We start from the raw sequence: 18,051 nt of genomic DNA on the forward strand, positions 1-18,051 counted from the left end.
TGATTACATCTCCTTTATAATAAGTAAACTCTGATACATATTTACAAAAATAATCATGTATTTTACCGGTATATTTACGAGTCATACCTAATATATTCATTCTTAAAAATACATCTTATTGAACTTTGACATATGGAGAGAAAGACTTTATGCATAGGCGGAACAAAGCACGGATCAAGAATTTGAGTCTCTTGCCAATTATTTTTTAATATTAAAAAAATTATATTTTTGAAAGATAAATAAAGAAAATTCTACCGACTCCCTCAATTAAAAATGTTATATTTAAAAAAAAATATTTTAATCTTACTTTAATAAATTCTTAATTTCACCCTGACTTCATGGATAACCCCTTAGGAGATGGTGACTATCATTGAATCATTACAATCACTTTTTATATGGAGTTCATTCACTATTAATTGATTAAATTTTCCACGTGATATTGATCTTACAAAAGAGTAATATACAATCTTGATATTCGTCACTTTAGCTATAGCAAGTAGTAACTAATCTAGTTATCAATTTGAACTTACAAATAATGTTTTAAAATAGAGTATCAAATTGCGTTAAACTAAAATGAAGAAATAAAATATAAAATTTTGCAATAATAAAAGGACTAAAAAAATAGTTAGACCATATAAGTCCTTTAACTCGTCATCATGCACCTTCTCCACATGTTGGAAAAAGGCTAAACTTCTCCACCTAATTCCCTCCTCTGCCCGCGTTAAAGAATCATTGTTTATTAAATTAACATATAATATATATATATATATATATATATATAATTAAATTAAATATTTTTAAAAAATCAATAAATAGTATTTCGAAATTATTAGTTGTTTTACCAACTTGACTAATAAATTTAATGTTAAAAAGTATTTTTTAATACCCAAACTAGCATACAAATTTTATTCCTATAAATGATAAATTTAATGAAAGGAATAAAAGATAAATTTAATGAAATTTATGACTATTTTTTTTTAAACTTGAGTTTAGTTACCATTCACACATGTATTCATTTTTTTCTTCTCTTAAATATTTTTTTACTTTTTTAATATTTTTAAATTACTTATTTACATAAATAAAAAATAAATAATTTCATGTCAATATAAATACACATTAAAAATTAAAGTTTTAGTCAACATTTTCATTAAAAAACATTTTGATTTATTTTTTTTTCCAAAAATTGATGTCATTTCAACAACCCAATAAGTTGTGGCATGCGACAAATATCACATCATTACATATTAAAATTGTTGAATTCAAACACCAAATTAGAAAAAAGAAATATCAAAAGGAAGACAAATTCCGGCACAAATTGTATTTATAAAAAGGATTAAATGTACCAATGTCCCTAGACTATATTGTTTTCACCAACTTGTCAATTAAAGTATTTTCGGGACGTTTTGCCCCCTAAAGTATAAATTTTTACTTCATTTGTCCCAAACTGTTAACTCCGTCAAAAAACACATAGGTTAATTATAATTTAGTTACTCTATTATTTATGTGGTTCTGTTTGAGTAATCTAATTTTATTTTTCAAAATTATCACTAAACTTTAGTTTTTGTTACGTTTTGGTCACCCAATTTGATTTAATTTACTTTTTAAATTTTTAATATATAAGAATTCATTTATATTATATTTAGTTACTCTACTATTTATGCGGTTCTGTTTGAGTTATCTAATTTTATTTTTCAAAATTATCACTAAACTTTAGTTTTGTTACGTTTTGGTCACCCAATTTGATTTAATTTACTTTTTAAAATTTTAATGTATAAGAATTCATTTATATTATATTTTTTACTCAACACATAAATTTAAAATAAATATAAAATAAATAATATTATAAGATAAATAATAAATAACATATTAAATTGTATGTGATTAAAATTCTATTAAATGAAATATTAATTATTTATTTAAAATATCATAAATGAGAATTACACAACGTACGAAGAAACACTGATCACCCACCCAGTTTATCTACTTTTGGAGAAATGATAAAAAAAATAAATATATTTTTTCACGCCAGAAAAATAGTTAGTCGCGTCACTTCCGGAAAAAAAAATATTGTGCCAAGTAGACCTACTCGACAGGGTTGGAATAGCAAACCTCTTAATCTCATGCACCCAAACTATTTTCTTGGCGTTCTCACATTAATCATCAACAACACTATAAAAAATTATGAGTATAAAATATAAAAATCATTTTTTAAAGTTATGAGATTTGATTTTGAAATAAAAAATATATTAGTTATATTTTAAAATTTTAAATTTACATATTTTTCAAGTGTTTCTGTGAATCCGAACAAAATCAAACTCATCGTTTTTCTCTTATTTCTTTTTGGACATTCCTTCCTCATATTTCCCAACCTTCATCGTCGCTTGCACTGTCTACACCTCCATCGATCGGATCCTTTAAGCTTTTTTAAAAAACTTTCTTCTTTGGAGGTAGGTTTAGTTGTTGTTTTTTTTTTTCAAATATTTTCTTCTTTATCTTAATTGTTTGAAAAACTAGATCTTGCCATGGGAAAGCAATTGGAAAAGCCCGGCTTCCAGCTTGTTTGGGACGGATTTCTTTTAACTTTGGATGCAATTTTAATAGTTATTTTTTTGCTTAAATTTTGGTTTGGTTTCAAAATTTTTTATTGTTGAATTATTTGCGTTATATATAACTTAATATATTATTTATTATTCATTGTATAATATTACTTATTATTGAAAAATAAATTTATGTGTCAAGTAAAAAATACAATATAAGCGAATTCTTATACATTACAATTTTTTAAATAAATTGAATCAAATTGGGTGACCAAAACGTAACAACAATTTAAGTTTAGTGATGATTTTGAAGAAAAAAAGTTGGGTAACTCAAACAGAACTGCAAAATAGTAGAGTGACTAAATATTTAATTTACTCGATTGTTTTTTGACGGAGTTGACGGTTTAAGGCAAATAAGGTACCGATTTATACTTTAGGGGGCAAAACGTCCCTTAAAATACTTTAAGGGGCAACTCGGTAAAAACGGTATAGTTAAGGGGAAATGGTGCATTTAAGCCTTACAAAAAAGAAAAGAAAAAAAACATAGGTACCATATTAGAAAAAAGTGACAAATTCGGGAACCAAATCATTTACTTGAGCCTTAGTTTAACAAGCATACGCCATGGGAGCTGCATTTGATAAACCAAAACCTAAAGTTCAAGGGTTCAATGATTAAACTATCAAGAATCTAAGGAATTCGTTTGTAAACATCTCCAAAGCTCGCTCAGATAACCATAAATGAAAAGGTAAACCATATGAAGATGTTTAGCTCAATGGCAAAATTTAAAACGTTCCAAGGGAAAACCATGACCTTCTGCTGTCTAGGGAGTAACAGAGCTATCGCTTTTTTCTGCCGCCCTTCCCGGACTTGGAAGATCCAGCAGTACTCGATGTCGATGGAGCTTCCTGCTTCTTCGTCCTCCCCGGATGTCTAGGTACCAACTCCGCAACTTGGAGCATCAGCTGTTTCCCTGCAACCGCACAAATTATGAAACTATGACGCATAATTCACTCCAGCACTATTCTTGTTCTTCTTCTCATTTAATTTCATGAAAAAATGAGACACGGGCAACACTTCTCCCTTCATAATCTAATTTCGCAAAATCGAAGATGGAGAATGCTTTTACACTATCAAATAACTCGCATGTTTCTACGGAAAATATGGCACTTTTGCTTGAAAGAGTTCAACCATTTATTCTCAAGCTTTTAACAGGCAGTTGAATTATGTTAAAAACTACACTTACTTGAAGGAATGGCTGGATTGCATAGAGTCCCATCCTCCTTTTTCAACTGAACCCTCACTCTCCCTCTTTGCATGAAATCGCGAGGATATGCCTTGTCAATCTGTACAAATCAACTTTAACTCGGTTACATAACAAATATAAAGAACTAGTTTGTTCAAACAGCTGGTAGAGTAAAAAGTTGACAAATCATGCAACAAGAGTGAGATGAATGGTTATTCGGCATATACGTTCAAACGCCCAAGTTCCAAGATTTTAGGCAAATAATTTTAGCATCCTTGTCATAGGATGCCAAAATCATTTAGCTAATAAATAGCTCTAAAGGTAGCAAGCTGCTGAGGTTTGAGGAGCAGCCTTCTTGTAAGGTAAATCGATGGCAAGGGAAAAAAAGTCTACAAAAGACACGGACAATAAAAGTGAGTATTAATCTTCCAACTAAAGATAGGTTTCGGTAACAGTGCACATACAAAAGGAGAAATCAACAATGGATAAGGTAAAACATTGTATGTGTAGACCCAGCACTCTTGGATGGACCCTTGAATGATGAACGGAGCAGTGCATGAAAATCCAAAAACCATACTTGTGGCATTCAGTTACCATAAGAATTTTAAATCCTCAAAGGAGGCATTGATACAACAGTGGTTAGAGCCCTCGGTTAATTTTGATTCACCCAAGGATATAGTAACTGTTAGAACAAATGGATAATAGAATGACCTAAATGTCCATGTATGGGTAGATTTCTGGGACAGGACAGAAGGAAGCAATGACAGAAAGCAACAAGGGTAAGACAAGTCTTCGTTTATTTCAATTGTAACAGAATGAAATACATATAATTGTTGCTATCCACAACAGATTTCGATCATTGCTGATGGAACTATTTAATAAGTTACTTGAAACCTCGAGTTTTAATCAGGAAAAAAGTTCATATTAGATTCGGTATATCATTTTCCCCACATTTCCACAATGGCATCACAAGTCATACAAGAACGAACCTCGATGGCATTAGGGACTTTGAGATGGTTGCAGCAATCAGCGATTTCAGCACAAGTGGGATTTTCACATGCTTTAGCCAAGCTGATTCTCCTTCCCTCGGCTACCGTTTTCTTCGAATTAATATAAACAGCATAGAAAACCACCCATTTCTTAATGTTGGGGACTTCTCCATTCATCTTCTCTTATCTTAACCGAACAACATAACACAGAATTCAGCAAAAAACTTTCATACGAAATAGTTCAGAACCGATATTATTATTCAACAACTCTTAATAAACGTGTTAATGCCAAAAAAAATGTAAATAGAACATTTATTAAGAAAATGCTCGAAACCATGCACAAATGAAATTACAACAACGATAGAGGTAGATAAACCCTAAAAATACAATCCAAAAACCCAATATTTATTACGTAAAAGCTCAACAAACAAGCAATTTTAACATTAAAAAAAATATTGAAGTCAAATATCTGATCTATCGCTTGAAAAATCACACTGAAAACATTCAAAATTGAAGAAAAAAACAGGAAATTTGAATAATTGGAAAAGCATAACCCTAAATAAAAAAATTCATTTTTAAGGGAAAAAGCTTGCTTTCTTCTCCATTAAATTAATTGATCCACTATCAAAACTAATAACCCACATTTCATCAAAATCAGTGCCGATATAATTGAAACGTTTCTCTATAGCATAAACCTACCGATTGCGGTGACTCTTGATCGGCGGTAGAGTCGGATGTGGCTTCGAAATCTTGGGTTGCTCGAATCTTTAAGCCTCCAGCAAAATGCGAAAGCGTTTTGTAAACACGTGCGAGCGTGCTTAGAAATTACATACATATAAATACCATTTAAGGGCCTGGGCCGATCTGTTTTCATAATTACGGAGGTTCGTTCGATATTGAAGAGCCTATAAACCTTAAATTACATATCAGTATTAGTGTGTTTTGATGTATTATTTTTTATTTCGAGTCTATCATTATTTTTTAAATATTATTCACCAATATATTTTAATTACATTCATAAAAATATATTTATATGAAAATATAAAATTAAAAGTATTAATTCAGTTTAATTACTCAAGTAAATTATATTTTATTATTAAATATAATGTTAACAGCAGTTAAGATAAAATAAAATAAAATATTATTTGAAAAAAGAAAAATCTTTTGTATAACTACCGACATCCGATTTATTGATCAATAATTCAGATCGGATACGACAGAGACGAAGGTGATCTCCCAAATTAAAATGACACAAAGAGATAATACAAACAAATACAAACCGATGATGACTAAAATGGATTGCATATTAAAGAATCTAACGTTGAAGGAGAATTATTTTTATTTCAAGGTTTTAATTCGACTCAACTAAAAATTAAATATTAGGCATTATGAGATCTTATCAAAACAATGAATTTAAGTGTACATGAACAATTTTTTTTTATCTCAAATTAAAATCAATTTTTAAATTAGGTTCGAGATGTCAATAATCTCTGGAACAGATAGCTAAAAGCTTTCAGTTGACATATCTTCTCTATCTTGAGTTGTGGGTTCGATACCCATTAGGAATAAAGTTCCGCTTCCCTTCCCTTAAGTAGGAATTATTCAAATAAGAAAAAAGAAATTATACTTGAGATTTGATTTTTGATATAACTATTAGAGTTTATAATCTGAATTTTATTACGATCAAATTTTGAAATAATAGTCTCAACAACGTATCCAAATTAACCTTAAAAAATAAATGACTTTAAGGATAATAAGATAAATGAATTTATTATTTCACGACAAAAAAAGAGATTTCCTCTTTATTTTAAACATTTGACTTTGGATGAGCTAACGTACGGACTAATCACTTTGAACACATGATTGCTGTCATCGGCATCCGGTGAAATAGATGTTTTCCGACATATATGCGAGAGCGTAAAGGAGTAAAAGATGCACAAAGATTTAAAGTTGACTATGTAACCAGAAATCACTTAACGCGGTCACAGAAACAGAACATAGACATCGCTTAGGTACTAAACAAGCAACCATGGATCCGACTTAATGATCGAATCCGCACAGTCCACATATAATATGTTGAAAACCATGTCCAAAACATACCAAATTACGAGATTGTTTCTTGATCACATGAGTGCTTATGCCCTCCCCCCCTCTCTAGACTCCACTTTCAGCGAGCTTCATACTGAACAACTGCAGTAAAACACAAAGAATAAAAGCAAAGAAAACAAGATTTTTCTCATTTACAGTTATGGTTGCTTCACCTAATCTCAAATGAAGTATAACTGCAGAAGTTCTTCGTGAACTTGTCAAGACCGGAACCGGCGAAAATGAAATGACCCTTAAGCTAAAAGCAAAAACTATATAACATTAAAAGGTCCAAAATTAAGCAATGAAACACATCATTACATACATTTATAAAAGCAATAATAAAATCAAGTAAAAGGGCAACAATGGTGAGAGAGGAGCATTACTTCTTCGGGTTCGTTTTTTGTAAAGAATGCGGTAACCACACTCCCGGCATTGTATCACGTCTCCATGTTTCGTCGTGTTCTCTTGCCCCCGGTCTTTATAACCCAAAAAGGAAGGTCCAAACCATAATTTAGTGGCAAAACTTCAGGGTTTATTTACGGGTCAAAAGGTTACAATACTAACCTCCACAGATATAAGTAACAGGTTCAGGCTGCGGATCCATTGATGCTCGGTCAAACAAGGTCTTTTCTTCAAGACAACTGCACAAAAGTCGAAGAGATCTCCACATAAATCGAATTAACTGAAAAACAGTACCAATTTGTATAAAAAATAACCCAAGTTATTTTCTTTTTAAACGATATCGGGTAAAAGAACTTACGACTACGAGAGCAAAAGGTCTGGCTGCTAAGAAAGACTTGAAGTTTTAGGGTTCTTTTAAGGGTTTTATAGTTGACATAAAACGCAATCACAATAAGAGGGGAAATAAAGTAAATAAGAATATCTTTTTGACAGGATCAAAATATAAATTTATTATCGTATTAACTTATAAATTTTTTTTAAAAAAGTTTGAGGTGCTTACAATGTATTATCTGCTCGAAACTTAATTAATTAATTAACAACGCGTACATTTTAAAGATATAATTGTTCGAACTCAAAATCTCTAAGGAAAATAACATTCCTTTTCACCGCTAAGGATGCTTGAATGAGTTCAAAATTGACTTATAATTTTATAAGATCAAACTATAAGTTTATCATGATACGAACATAATAATAAAAAAAGAAGAAGATAAACTAGTTCACAAAAAAAAATCATAAGTTATATTCAACATTAAAGTTATCGATAAATAAGTAAATTATGAGGATGGTAATGTTGATAATGAATCAAATATGGTCAATAATATCTAGATCTGATGGTTAAAAACTCTCACTTGATACATTCTCTCTTCCCTTGGTTATGAATTTATTATCATTAAGAGTAAAATTCTCATTTCCTCTCTTCTAAGTAGGAATTGTTAAAATATATTTATAATTATTTTTTTATTAAAAGTCAAGTAAACATTGTAGTTATTAGATACTAAATTGGATACTAGTTTTTTTTTGTCAACGTGCAACATCATCAACAAGAAGAGAGTCGATGACTAGTGATAATTTTGTGATTTATCACTAATCTTATTAACCAAACATAACTTATAAACAATTAGTAACCAAAATGAAAACTAACTACAAATATAGTGATCATAAGTGTAGTTTATCCATAAATAAATTCAAATTATATCCTGACCGTTCATTTGAAAGGACGAACGCGGGCTAACGGCTTCGATCAGTAAATTACAAGAGCTCTAAAGTAGAATCAATCGCACATGATTAAAGCCTTTTTGACTCCATTCCCTTGTATTCCTTTACCCCGAACCGATCATCATCTTTGCTTAATTTTTTATCACACTCGGTTTCTCAGGTAGGAAAAGAATAATTAAATTAAATGTTTTATTTTCAGAATTCAATTGTAATTTATTTAATATTTAGATATTGGGATTCTTTTATTTGTTGCTCGATTGATTGTTGTCGTGGTTGAAGACGATGATGGGTGCTTTAGTTTTTTGTTCATAGTTCGAAAACGATTCTGAGGGTTATCCCGTTCGAATCTTCAACAATTTGGGTTTTTTCTTTCCGTCGGAATTTATTAATTTGTTTATTGTTCAAGTAAAATGATTCTTTGATTTTTTGTAATTGTTGGTTGATTGATTGATTAATTGATTGTTGTTTGTGGTTGAAGAGGATGTGGGCTGCTTCATGCCTTGCTTCGTGTTGTGCTGCATGCGCCTGCGATGCATGCCGCACGGTGGTTTCGGGGATTAGCCGGAGATCTGCGAGGATCGCTTATTGTGGGCTTTTCGCCCTTTCTCTGATTCTTTCGTGGATCCTTCGTGAGGTTGCCGCTCCGCTGATGGAGAAGCTCCCTTGTAATTTTCGTTAAAACTCTGCCTTTCTTATTTTGGTTATTGCTAAATTATGTGATTCACATAATTGTTTTTTTAGATTCCAATAGAAAAAAGGATTGCTAATGTTGAATTGAGTGAATGATGATGCTAAATAGTTAATAGTATAACAGCATTGGCGTAGGCAATGGGCAAGGAAGATGAGTTCTTTAGGATTTGTTTTTGTGGTAATTTGTCTGGCGAGCATCGTTTTACTCTGAGCTAAGTGCCTTTTACATGTTGTGTTAATGTATTGGGCCTTTTAGGGAATCTGAAGAATGCTAAGATTTCCATGTGATTATGGAATTTATCACCATTCACCATATCTTTGGATATGATTTATTGGATCAAATCTGTTTTCTGGAGGAATTACAAGCTTGTTCATTTACACATTTTCCCTTGAGTGATAACTGGTTCTAGTACTGTATTTCTCTTGTACCATGCTGCCGCATTTTTTGTTTTCATTTGTAATTGATATGTGCCACCATATTTCATGTATGGAATGTTGAAAAGCAAGCTTGCTGGCTGGTTGCATCTTGCGTATACTTATTTTGCTGATTTTGTTAACATATTATTGTTATTTATGCAGGGATAAATCATTTTCATAAAACACCCAACAGGGAATGGTTTGAAACGGATGCGGTGCTGAGGGTTAGCTTGGGAAATTTTTTGTTTTTTACTATCCTATCAGTTTCTATGGCTGGAGTGAAAACTCAGAGGGATCCTCGTGATGCTGTGCACCATGGTGGATGGATGATGAAAATTATTTGTTGGTTCATTTTAGTGATTTTAATGTTTTTTGTTCCAAACAAGATTATCAGCTTCTATGGTAAGCTACATTCTTGTGGATCATTCTACTAGATTAAGAAATAAGAATACCATCCTTTTCTAAATGTTTTACATACTATAGGAGTTAATTTTCTTAGAGACCATTTGCAAATATGATTAGAGGAGATAATAATTTGGCTAAAATCGATTACAGTTGACTTAAACTGACACTTAAATTATGCTTTTGCAGAGTCGGTATCTAAGTTTGGTGCAGGACTGTTCCTTTTGGTTCAAGTTGTGCTTTTACTTGACTTTGTTCATGGATGGAATGACAAATGGGTCGGATACGATGAACAGTTCTGGTTAGTTTTATTTTTCTGATGTTTTAATGGTTTCACTTCTCTTTATTGTTCAGATCAACTGATATCCTTGCCTTTTCTCTAGGTACATTGCTCTGTTAGTTGTTTCACTTGTTTGTTATTTGGCAACATTTGGCTTCTCGGGACTTCTCTTCCACTGGTTCACTCCATCTGGACATGATTGTGGACTCAATACCTTCTTTATTGTTATTACCTTGATCCTTGTTGTTCTGTTTGCCATAGTTGCACTGCATCCTGCGGTAAGTCTCTTAACTTTTGGGTCTTCATAATTATTTTATGTCATCATTATTCAATATCAATTCTATTAGTTTGTGTTTGTGGATTATACACCATTAATGGAAATTGGAATGTGGACTGTCCCTGGCTCTAGTCGGTGGCGCTGTTAGATAAATTATCCTGTTCCATGATTGATAAATTATATACCTTTTCAAACATGCATTTGTAGTGCAACTTTATAACTGTGCCATATTTCATGCCGTTTACACAAGTATGTCGATGCACATGGTCATTCCTAATGCGTATATCTTGATGACTTGTCTTTTGTGTAACAGGTTGGTAGTAGCATTTTGCCAGCTTCAGTCATCATTGTACTGCATGTACCTATGCTACAGTGGACTTGCAAGTGAACCAAGAGATTACGAATGCAACGGTCTTCACAATCACGCTAAAGCAATTTCTACTGGCTCCCTGACCCTTGGTCTAGTTACCACTGTCCTGTCAGTTGTCTACTCTGCTGTTCGTGCTGGGTCTTCCACGACTCTGCTCTCCCCACCAAGTTCACCCCGTGCAGGTACCGTGGATAACATTTCTCGATCCTTATACCTTATACCATTAAAATAAGCTTTCATGGTATTCTTTTCTTAGAACTTAAGCAAGTGTTATTTACAAACTATACCTTTTTTGTATGAGAATAGGGATAGGAATTTTGACAGTCGTCAACCGTTTTTGGTTTTACATATATTTTTAGGGTTCGGAATTCATTTCTCCATCTTTTCTCCATCCCTCCCCGCCTTTTAGGATCTTTCCGAGGGATGGAAAAGATTAAAAAACATCATATATTAAGAGAGTACGATTTAACGTTCTGTTTTGAATGGTTGAAGGTGCTGGAAAGCCTTTACTTCCCATGGACAAAGTAGATGAACACGAAGAACAGGGAAAAAACAAGCCAGTCTCGTATTCATACGCCTTCTTCCACATAATCTTTTCTCTAGCAAGTATGTACTCCGCAATGCTCTTAACCGGATGGTCAACCTCAGTTGGGGAAAGCGGCAAGTTAGTCGACGTAGGCTGGCCATCCGTGTGGGTTCGGATTATAACCGGTTGGGCAACTGCAGGTCTCTATATCTGGTCACTCCTTGCTCCCATTCTGTTCCCGGAGAGGGAATTCTAGGCCTCCAAAGTAAGTTTTTGTCTATTATTATTGCAATAAATTTAATTATGTTTGTGTGATTTGACAAAGAAGGATTAAAAAACATTTATCTTTGTGTCAAAAGTGGGAATTACTGCAGTAAATTTACTCTTTGTGTGTGTGTGTGTATGATCAGTGAAAGGATTGAATATACCCTCACTGAAATCGTAAGAACCCTTTGTTGATGTTATGATATTGTAATGTAGAAGTAAATGTATTCAATTTTGATCCCTTCCTCCACATGTTTGACTGTGTCATTTCACACAACTTAGTAGGATTTATTAATTTAAAATATGAATAAATAAATATTTGAGTCATTATAGTACAACAATTACTCGATTCTTTTCCTAAAGATTTGAAGAGTGTTATTGGGATTGTTCTTTACTATCAAAATATAATTTTATTTTATATTAGCTTATAAGTTGGACCCATACTTGAGTATGAACTCAAATATTTAAACACTTCACATTCTTTGCTTGTTTAACGGCACAATTTTTTATTTTGCGATATCGATCGTATAATAGTATTAAGACTAAAGCAATTTTTTAATTTTTAATGGTTATTTTTATTATAAAAAAGTAAAGTTCAAATTTTAGGGCATAAAAAAAATCAAAATAAGTACTTATATATTTAAACCTTTTAATTATGGCTTGTATATTAAATGAGCCCCTCTAATTGTATTAAAAAAATCAACTAAGCATTTGGCTTATCATAGATGAAACATGCTCTTATATGAAGAATCACGATTAAATGAGCTCTTATTTAAAAAAATTATAGATTAAATGAGTCATTATTTGAAAAATTATGATCAAATTTGTGCTAATTTTTCAATGTTTTAAAATCTCTTCAATGATAACTCATTTAATCCATCATAAAATAAGGGACTCAATTTTAGAATACAATGACAAGGACCTATTTGATACGTAAGTATTTAATTATATGATTATTATATCGATGTAAAATGAATTTAAACATTCATCAATTCATGTTGATAATCGCACTATCTCATAGGTAAATTGATTATTATATCTCGAGTTCAAATCTTATCACCTCCTTAATTATAAAATAATAATAATAAATAAGCATAGTCTCCCAATTTTTATGATGTAATTGCTTTTAATGTCCTTATTAGTTTTGAGATTACCGATTTAAGCATTGGTCCTAACTTTTAACTAAACGGAATAATAGCACTTTTGCCCCTCCTAAAAATTAAAGTAGTTTTATTTCGATCCCCTAGGAACCCAGCGTCGTTTCTCTCTCTCTCTCTCTCTCTCTCTCTCTCTCTCTCTCTCTCTCTCTCTCTCTCTATATATATATATATATATATATATACACCCAAGAAAGAATCATTTTGTTTCAGTATTTCTCAGCTTCACTTTTCTTTCCGCTCAAGAAAACTAGAAAGCTAGGTATTCACAAAATCAATGGCTCCTGAACCAGAAGATGAGATCAAGGACGAGAAGAACCCTAGACCTCTTGACGAAGATGATATCGCGCTTCTCAAAACCTATGTAATTTTTAGTTCTTTTCTCTCTCCTTTATTTTATGGATCTTCGATTTATTGTTTCTTTGTAGATTTCAGATCTGTTTTAGCTACGGATTTTTTTTATTCTTTAATTTTTGTGTATTATCTGTTCTATTTTGGGATGATCTGTAGACATTAACTACCAATATCTAACGTTTATGAAGTAAAATCTATGATTATGTGTTTCAGAAAAAGGAATTTTGCTTTTCATTCTTTGATTTTAGTGTATTATCTGTTTTTTATATGTGCTCTCAACATTAATCATTAATTTCTAGGGTTTATGAAGTAAAACCTATTATCGGAGATTTGATGATAAAAATTTCTGTTTCAGCTATGGAATTTTTCTTTAATTCTTTAATATTTGTGTATTATATGTTGCTTTTGAGATGTGCTCTTGAGTCTTGACATTAACCCCCAATATCTAGGGTTTATGAAGTAAAACCTATTATTGGAGATTTGATGATAAAAATTTCTGTTTCAGCTATGGAATTTTGCTTTAATTCTTTAATATTGGTGTATTATATGTTGCTTTTGAGATGTGCTCTTGACATTAACCCCCAATATCTAGGGTTTATTAAGTAAAATCCATTATTGAAGACCTGATGATAAAATTTTAAGAGATAAAATCTACTATTATCTGTTTCAGCGATTGCAGTTAGCTTGTCATTCTTTAATTTTTGCTTATTATCTGTTGGTTTTGGGATGTACACTTTAAGGTTAACCGCCAGTTTCTAGGGTTTATGAAGTGAAGTCTGTTATTGAAGACTTAATTATTTAATTTTTCGTTTTTTTTTGTTTAGCTGTATGATTATGTGGAGAAATACTTGAGGAAATTCCTCTTTTGTTTGGCAGGGTTTAGGGCCTTATTCAACAAGCATTAAGAAAGTTGAAAAGGAGATCAAGGAAATGGCAAAAAAAGTAAATGATTTATGCGGTATATGATTTCACCCTTTTCAACTTCTTATGTTTTTATGTAGTATTGAGCTGTATATTTTTGTAAATTTTGTTGTTCTACTTCTAAGTGGGGTACCAAGTAAAGAGCTAAGAGATAGAATTACTATTTTTTTAGGTGTTTTTTTTACAACATTTAGGATGTCATATGATATGCATGTTTTTATTAGCGTATGAAAAATCTTGCTACTGGTTTTGGTTGATGGACCAGAAGTTAGCTTTTCAGAGGAACAAACCTGCTCGTCTGTAAATTCCATACTTTGCGGTATCTGACCAATCTTGCTTTGAAAAGCATTAATTCTTTTCCTCAACCGTGATATCTCTGCCTATTGCTGTGACTTATCTTTAATTGCAGCTACCATCATAGCATCATTCGAATATGTTTAGCAAATGTGGCTTTCATACTAAAGTATTGAGTTATATTTATGATCTTGTTTTCTAGTCACTCTTATAAATTTCAAACTTCAAATTACTATTAGTTTGTCACTATTCACTAATTTGTTGCATAATAGGTCTATTGTTAATGTAATCTTGTTTTTCCTGCTGGTAAACTTTGCTAAATAGGCATTAAGGAATCCGATACTGGATTAGCTGCGCCTATCCAATGGGACCTTGTTTCCGATAAACAAATGATGCAGGAAGAGCAACCACTCCAGGTATTTGCTAAAATGGTTTGAAGAAAAATGTCTATTTGTATTGCTTTTTGACACATTGAGCATTGACTATAATTTTCATCCAGGTCGCTAGATGCACGAAAATAATTAATCCGAATACAGAAGATGCCAAATATGTTATCAATGTGAAACAAATCGCTAAGGCATGTATCTTTACATCTCTGAGTCTAATGTTTGCCCATCTGGATGGTTAAGCACATACTTTTGTAGTTAAAATAGTTTCTTTTTAAGAAGAATATATGCTGAAATTTTTTGTCTGATCTGCATATGGTTTCTAACTGCAGTTTGTTGTTGGGCTGGGTGACAAAGTTTCCCCCACTGACATCGAAGAAGGAATGCGTGTGGGGTAAGTTTTCACGCGCATACATACACACGCGCATACATACATATACATATACCCCCTTTACTCTCTTATTGTTTCTCTAGAGTTTTATATCCTGAATATATTTTATTTATCCCGTTGCAGTTGTATTGTTTCCTTCATTTGCGACCTTCAAAGTTTTTTTAGATAGACTAATATTTGCAAGAGCCTAAAATATTTGTTACCTTTGCAGGGTTGATCGCAACAAATATCAGATACAGATTCCCTTGCCTCCAAAAATTGACCCAAGTGTGACCATGATGACTGTGGAGGAGAAACCAGATGTCACATATAATGATGTTGGTGGATGTAAGGAACAGATTGAAAAGATGCGGGAAGTACGAATGGGACCATGTTCTTTTAATATGTTACTGCATACACAGACAACCTGAAGTGTTTCTCGTATTATTTGTGTTTTTCTAGTGAGCTAGTATTAGAGACTTATCGTACATGAATCGATGGGTTTGCTTTGTTTAGGTTGTTGAGCTACCGATGCTTCATCCTGAGAAATTTGTCAAGCTCGGAATCGATCCTCCTAAGGGTGTTCTTTGCTATGGTCCTCCCGGAACTGGTAAAACACTTCTGGCGAGGGCTGTTGCTAACAGAACAGATGCTTGCTTCATCCGTGTTATTGGAAGTGAACTTGTTCAAAAATATGTTGGTGAAGGAGCTAGAATGGTTCGAGAACTGTTTCAGGTTATAACCTGCTAATTTTAGCTGTTTAAGTTTCTTTCGGAAGTTATTCTATGGTACTTATTTTATTTGACATTGTTGAACAACCATAGATGGCACGTTCGAAGAAAGCATGCATTGTATTCTTTGATGAAGTTGATGCCATTGGGGGTGCTCGTTTTGATGATGGCGTAGGTGGAGATAACGAGGTTCAGCGTACTATGCTTGAAATTGTCAACCAGCTTGATGGATTTGATGCTCGTGGAAACATCAAGGTCCTCATGGCAACAAACAGGTCAAATTTGCTACCTAGAATATCTGCTCTTTATATCTAGTTCTATTCACTGAAGCATTGCATCTCGTTTTGTTCCTTCAAGCCATCCTGACCCGGATTTAGTGTTCATGGAAGTTTTTCCTTTTGATTTAATTCTATAAGAGTACTTGAATGTGCACGGGTGATGCTTACAGCATTTGTGATCCTCTACTTTATGCAATTATCAGGCCGGATACACTAGACCCTGCATTGCTACGTCCCGGACGACTGGATCGTAAAGTTGAGTTTGGTCTTCCCGATTTAGAGAGTCGGACACAGATATTCAAAATTCATACAAGAACAATGAATTGTGAGCGTGATATCAGATTTGAGCTTTTAGCCCGACTTTGTCCTAATTCCACTGGTAGAATCTTCTTGCAAAGTTAATCCTGTTCTGAATTATTTTTTAATTATAAGATGATTTTTTTTATAGATTTTATGGTACTTATCTGCAGGAGCCGATATAAGAAGTGTATGCACCGAGGCCGGAATGTACGCGATCCGAGCTCGAAGAAAAACAGTGACGGAAAAAGATTTCCTCGATGCTGTAAACAAAGTTATCAAGGGATACCAAAAGTTCAGCGCAACACCTAAATACATGGTTTACAATTAACCCACAATTTGGTGAGACCTTTTCTTTGCAATTCTTAAACTTTTAAAAGAGACGTGCATTTGATTCTATCACAATGTATTTGACTTATGTATTTTCAGTGCTGGTTTTGAAATTGTTGAATTGTTTTAATAGAGATTTCTTATTTACTTATACCTTTTCTTATTTTTAATAGAAGTTGCCAATTTTAAATTTTGAATCTCGAATTTGTTGAATGTACCATTAAAAGTGATTGTTGAACTGAACTTTAAATTATTCTCATATTCTAGTACATGTTTCGGTATATATGCGTGAACTAATTGGTTCGGATTTATTTACATTAGTAAATTAGATTTATACGATTTCTTTATATAACTATCGGTATTCGATTCATTGGCAATAGATCCCACATGGATCATATCCTGATTGAAATTTATATAGCACAATCTCGAACCCTGGAACTTGAAGTGTCAATACAGGATTTTAATAACAAAATTTCATTAGGCACTTGGGCGAAAGGAAAATAGAGTTGCATTTGTTGAAGGAAAAACCAAGATGTGAAAATAACACCGAATCTCTCCACTGTAAAGCATCTTTCTTATTCAAACCAAACTTGATGCATATATCTGAAATAGCCTTTTCATCAAGACTACAAGTTTCTTCATCATGTCCCCTCCGAACAAGCTCCTCCAATTCCTTCGATGGCTCCAAAACCTATCGAGACAATCAGAACCCATGTTATCACTGGATCCGTATTTGCCGGAAGATCAATCGAAAAGACAAATGGACCTTCGTCTTTGTATTTCAATGCATTGTTAAAAATGGTTGAGAAATAAAAAGCCGGAAAAGAAAAAGACACAAAGAAGATAAAAGCATGGAGCAGTAAATGGAAAACCTCGGAAGAGGACGTTTGAGCTCGGGAAGAATCTGTGACTAACTGAAGGAGCTTCTCGCTTCCCTGCAACGACAGCATGGGTGGGACTTTATTGTTGCAATTAGTTGAAGCGTCGGTCAATAAGAGTCAAACGGGCTCTCCAGCATGGCACTCGATAGTCCAGGTAAGCATTTAACGGTCCCATTCAGCTTTTCGTCACCGAAGTTAACGACTATTAACGTTGAGCGACTATTTTATTACAAATTGATAATGTTAGTGACCATTTTGTTATATATCGATAATGTTAGTGACCAATTTATA

General features: G+C 32.6%; 3 protein-coding genes and 1 pseudogene across 4 annotated transcripts; 2 read left to right on the top strand and 2 right to left on the bottom strand.

The window, feature by feature from the left end:
- Positions 1 to 3,092: 3,092 nt before the first annotated feature.
- LOC120146914 (signal recognition particle 19 kDa protein-like) lies at positions 3,093 to 5,590 on the bottom strand. Of its 2 annotated transcripts, none has more exons than XM_039160393.1 (4): positions 5,470 to 5,590; positions 4,771 to 4,957; positions 3,782 to 3,881; positions 3,093 to 3,508 (listed from the first exon to the last, which is right to left on the bottom strand). In XM_039160393.1, exons 2-4 carry the CDS (start codon positions 4,945 to 4,947, stop codon positions 3,375 to 3,377), a joined length of 411 nt encoding a protein of 136 aa, XP_039016324.1. In that variant the 5' UTR covers positions 4,948 to 4,957; positions 5,470 to 5,590; the 3' UTR covers positions 3,093 to 3,374. The 2 variants fall into 2 exon arrangements, with proteins under 2 accessions (XP_039016324.1, XP_039016325.1); XM_039160394.1 differs by having other exon boundaries at positions 5,460 to 5,590.
- A 1,303-nt stretch (positions 5,591 to 6,893) lies between these two features.
- On the bottom strand, positions 6,894 to 7,717 carry LOC120146915 (DNA-directed RNA polymerases II, IV and V subunit 12-like). The gene is made up of 4 exons (XM_039160395.1): positions 7,625 to 7,717; positions 7,423 to 7,499; positions 7,242 to 7,334; positions 6,894 to 6,960 (listed from the first exon to the last, which is right to left on the bottom strand). Exons 2-4 carry the CDS (start codon positions 7,460 to 7,462, stop codon positions 6,938 to 6,940), a joined length of 156 nt encoding a protein of 51 aa, XP_039016326.1. The 5' UTR covers positions 7,463 to 7,499; positions 7,625 to 7,717; the 3' UTR covers positions 6,894 to 6,937.
- A 1,284-nt stretch (positions 7,718 to 9,001) lies between these two features.
- LOC120146814 lies at positions 9,002 to 11,938 on the top strand (annotated as a pseudogene).
- Positions 11,939 to 13,195: 1,257 nt separating this feature from the next.
- Positions 13,196 to 16,997, top strand: LOC120146813 (26S proteasome regulatory subunit 7A-like). The gene is made up of 10 exons (XM_039160304.1): positions 13,196 to 13,282; positions 14,149 to 14,230; positions 14,812 to 14,903; positions 14,987 to 15,064; positions 15,206 to 15,267; positions 15,476 to 15,620; positions 15,760 to 15,978; positions 16,068 to 16,249; positions 16,456 to 16,631; positions 16,723 to 16,997. The coding sequence occupies exons 1-10, from the start codon at positions 13,196 to 13,198 to the stop codon at positions 16,878 to 16,880; spliced, it is 1,281 nt and encodes a 426-aa protein (XP_039016235.1). The 3' UTR covers positions 16,881 to 16,997.
- The last annotated feature ends 1,054 nt before the right edge of the window (positions 16,998 to 18,051 follow it).

The sequence above is a fragment of the Hibiscus syriacus genome, unplaced genomic scaffold (assembly GCF_006381635.1).
Source record: "Hibiscus syriacus cultivar Baekdansim isolate YM2019G1 unplaced genomic scaffold, ASM638163v2 tig00110931_pilon, whole genome shotgun sequence".
NCBI lineage: Eukaryota > Viridiplantae > Streptophyta > Magnoliopsida > Malvales > Malvaceae > Hibiscus > Hibiscus syriacus.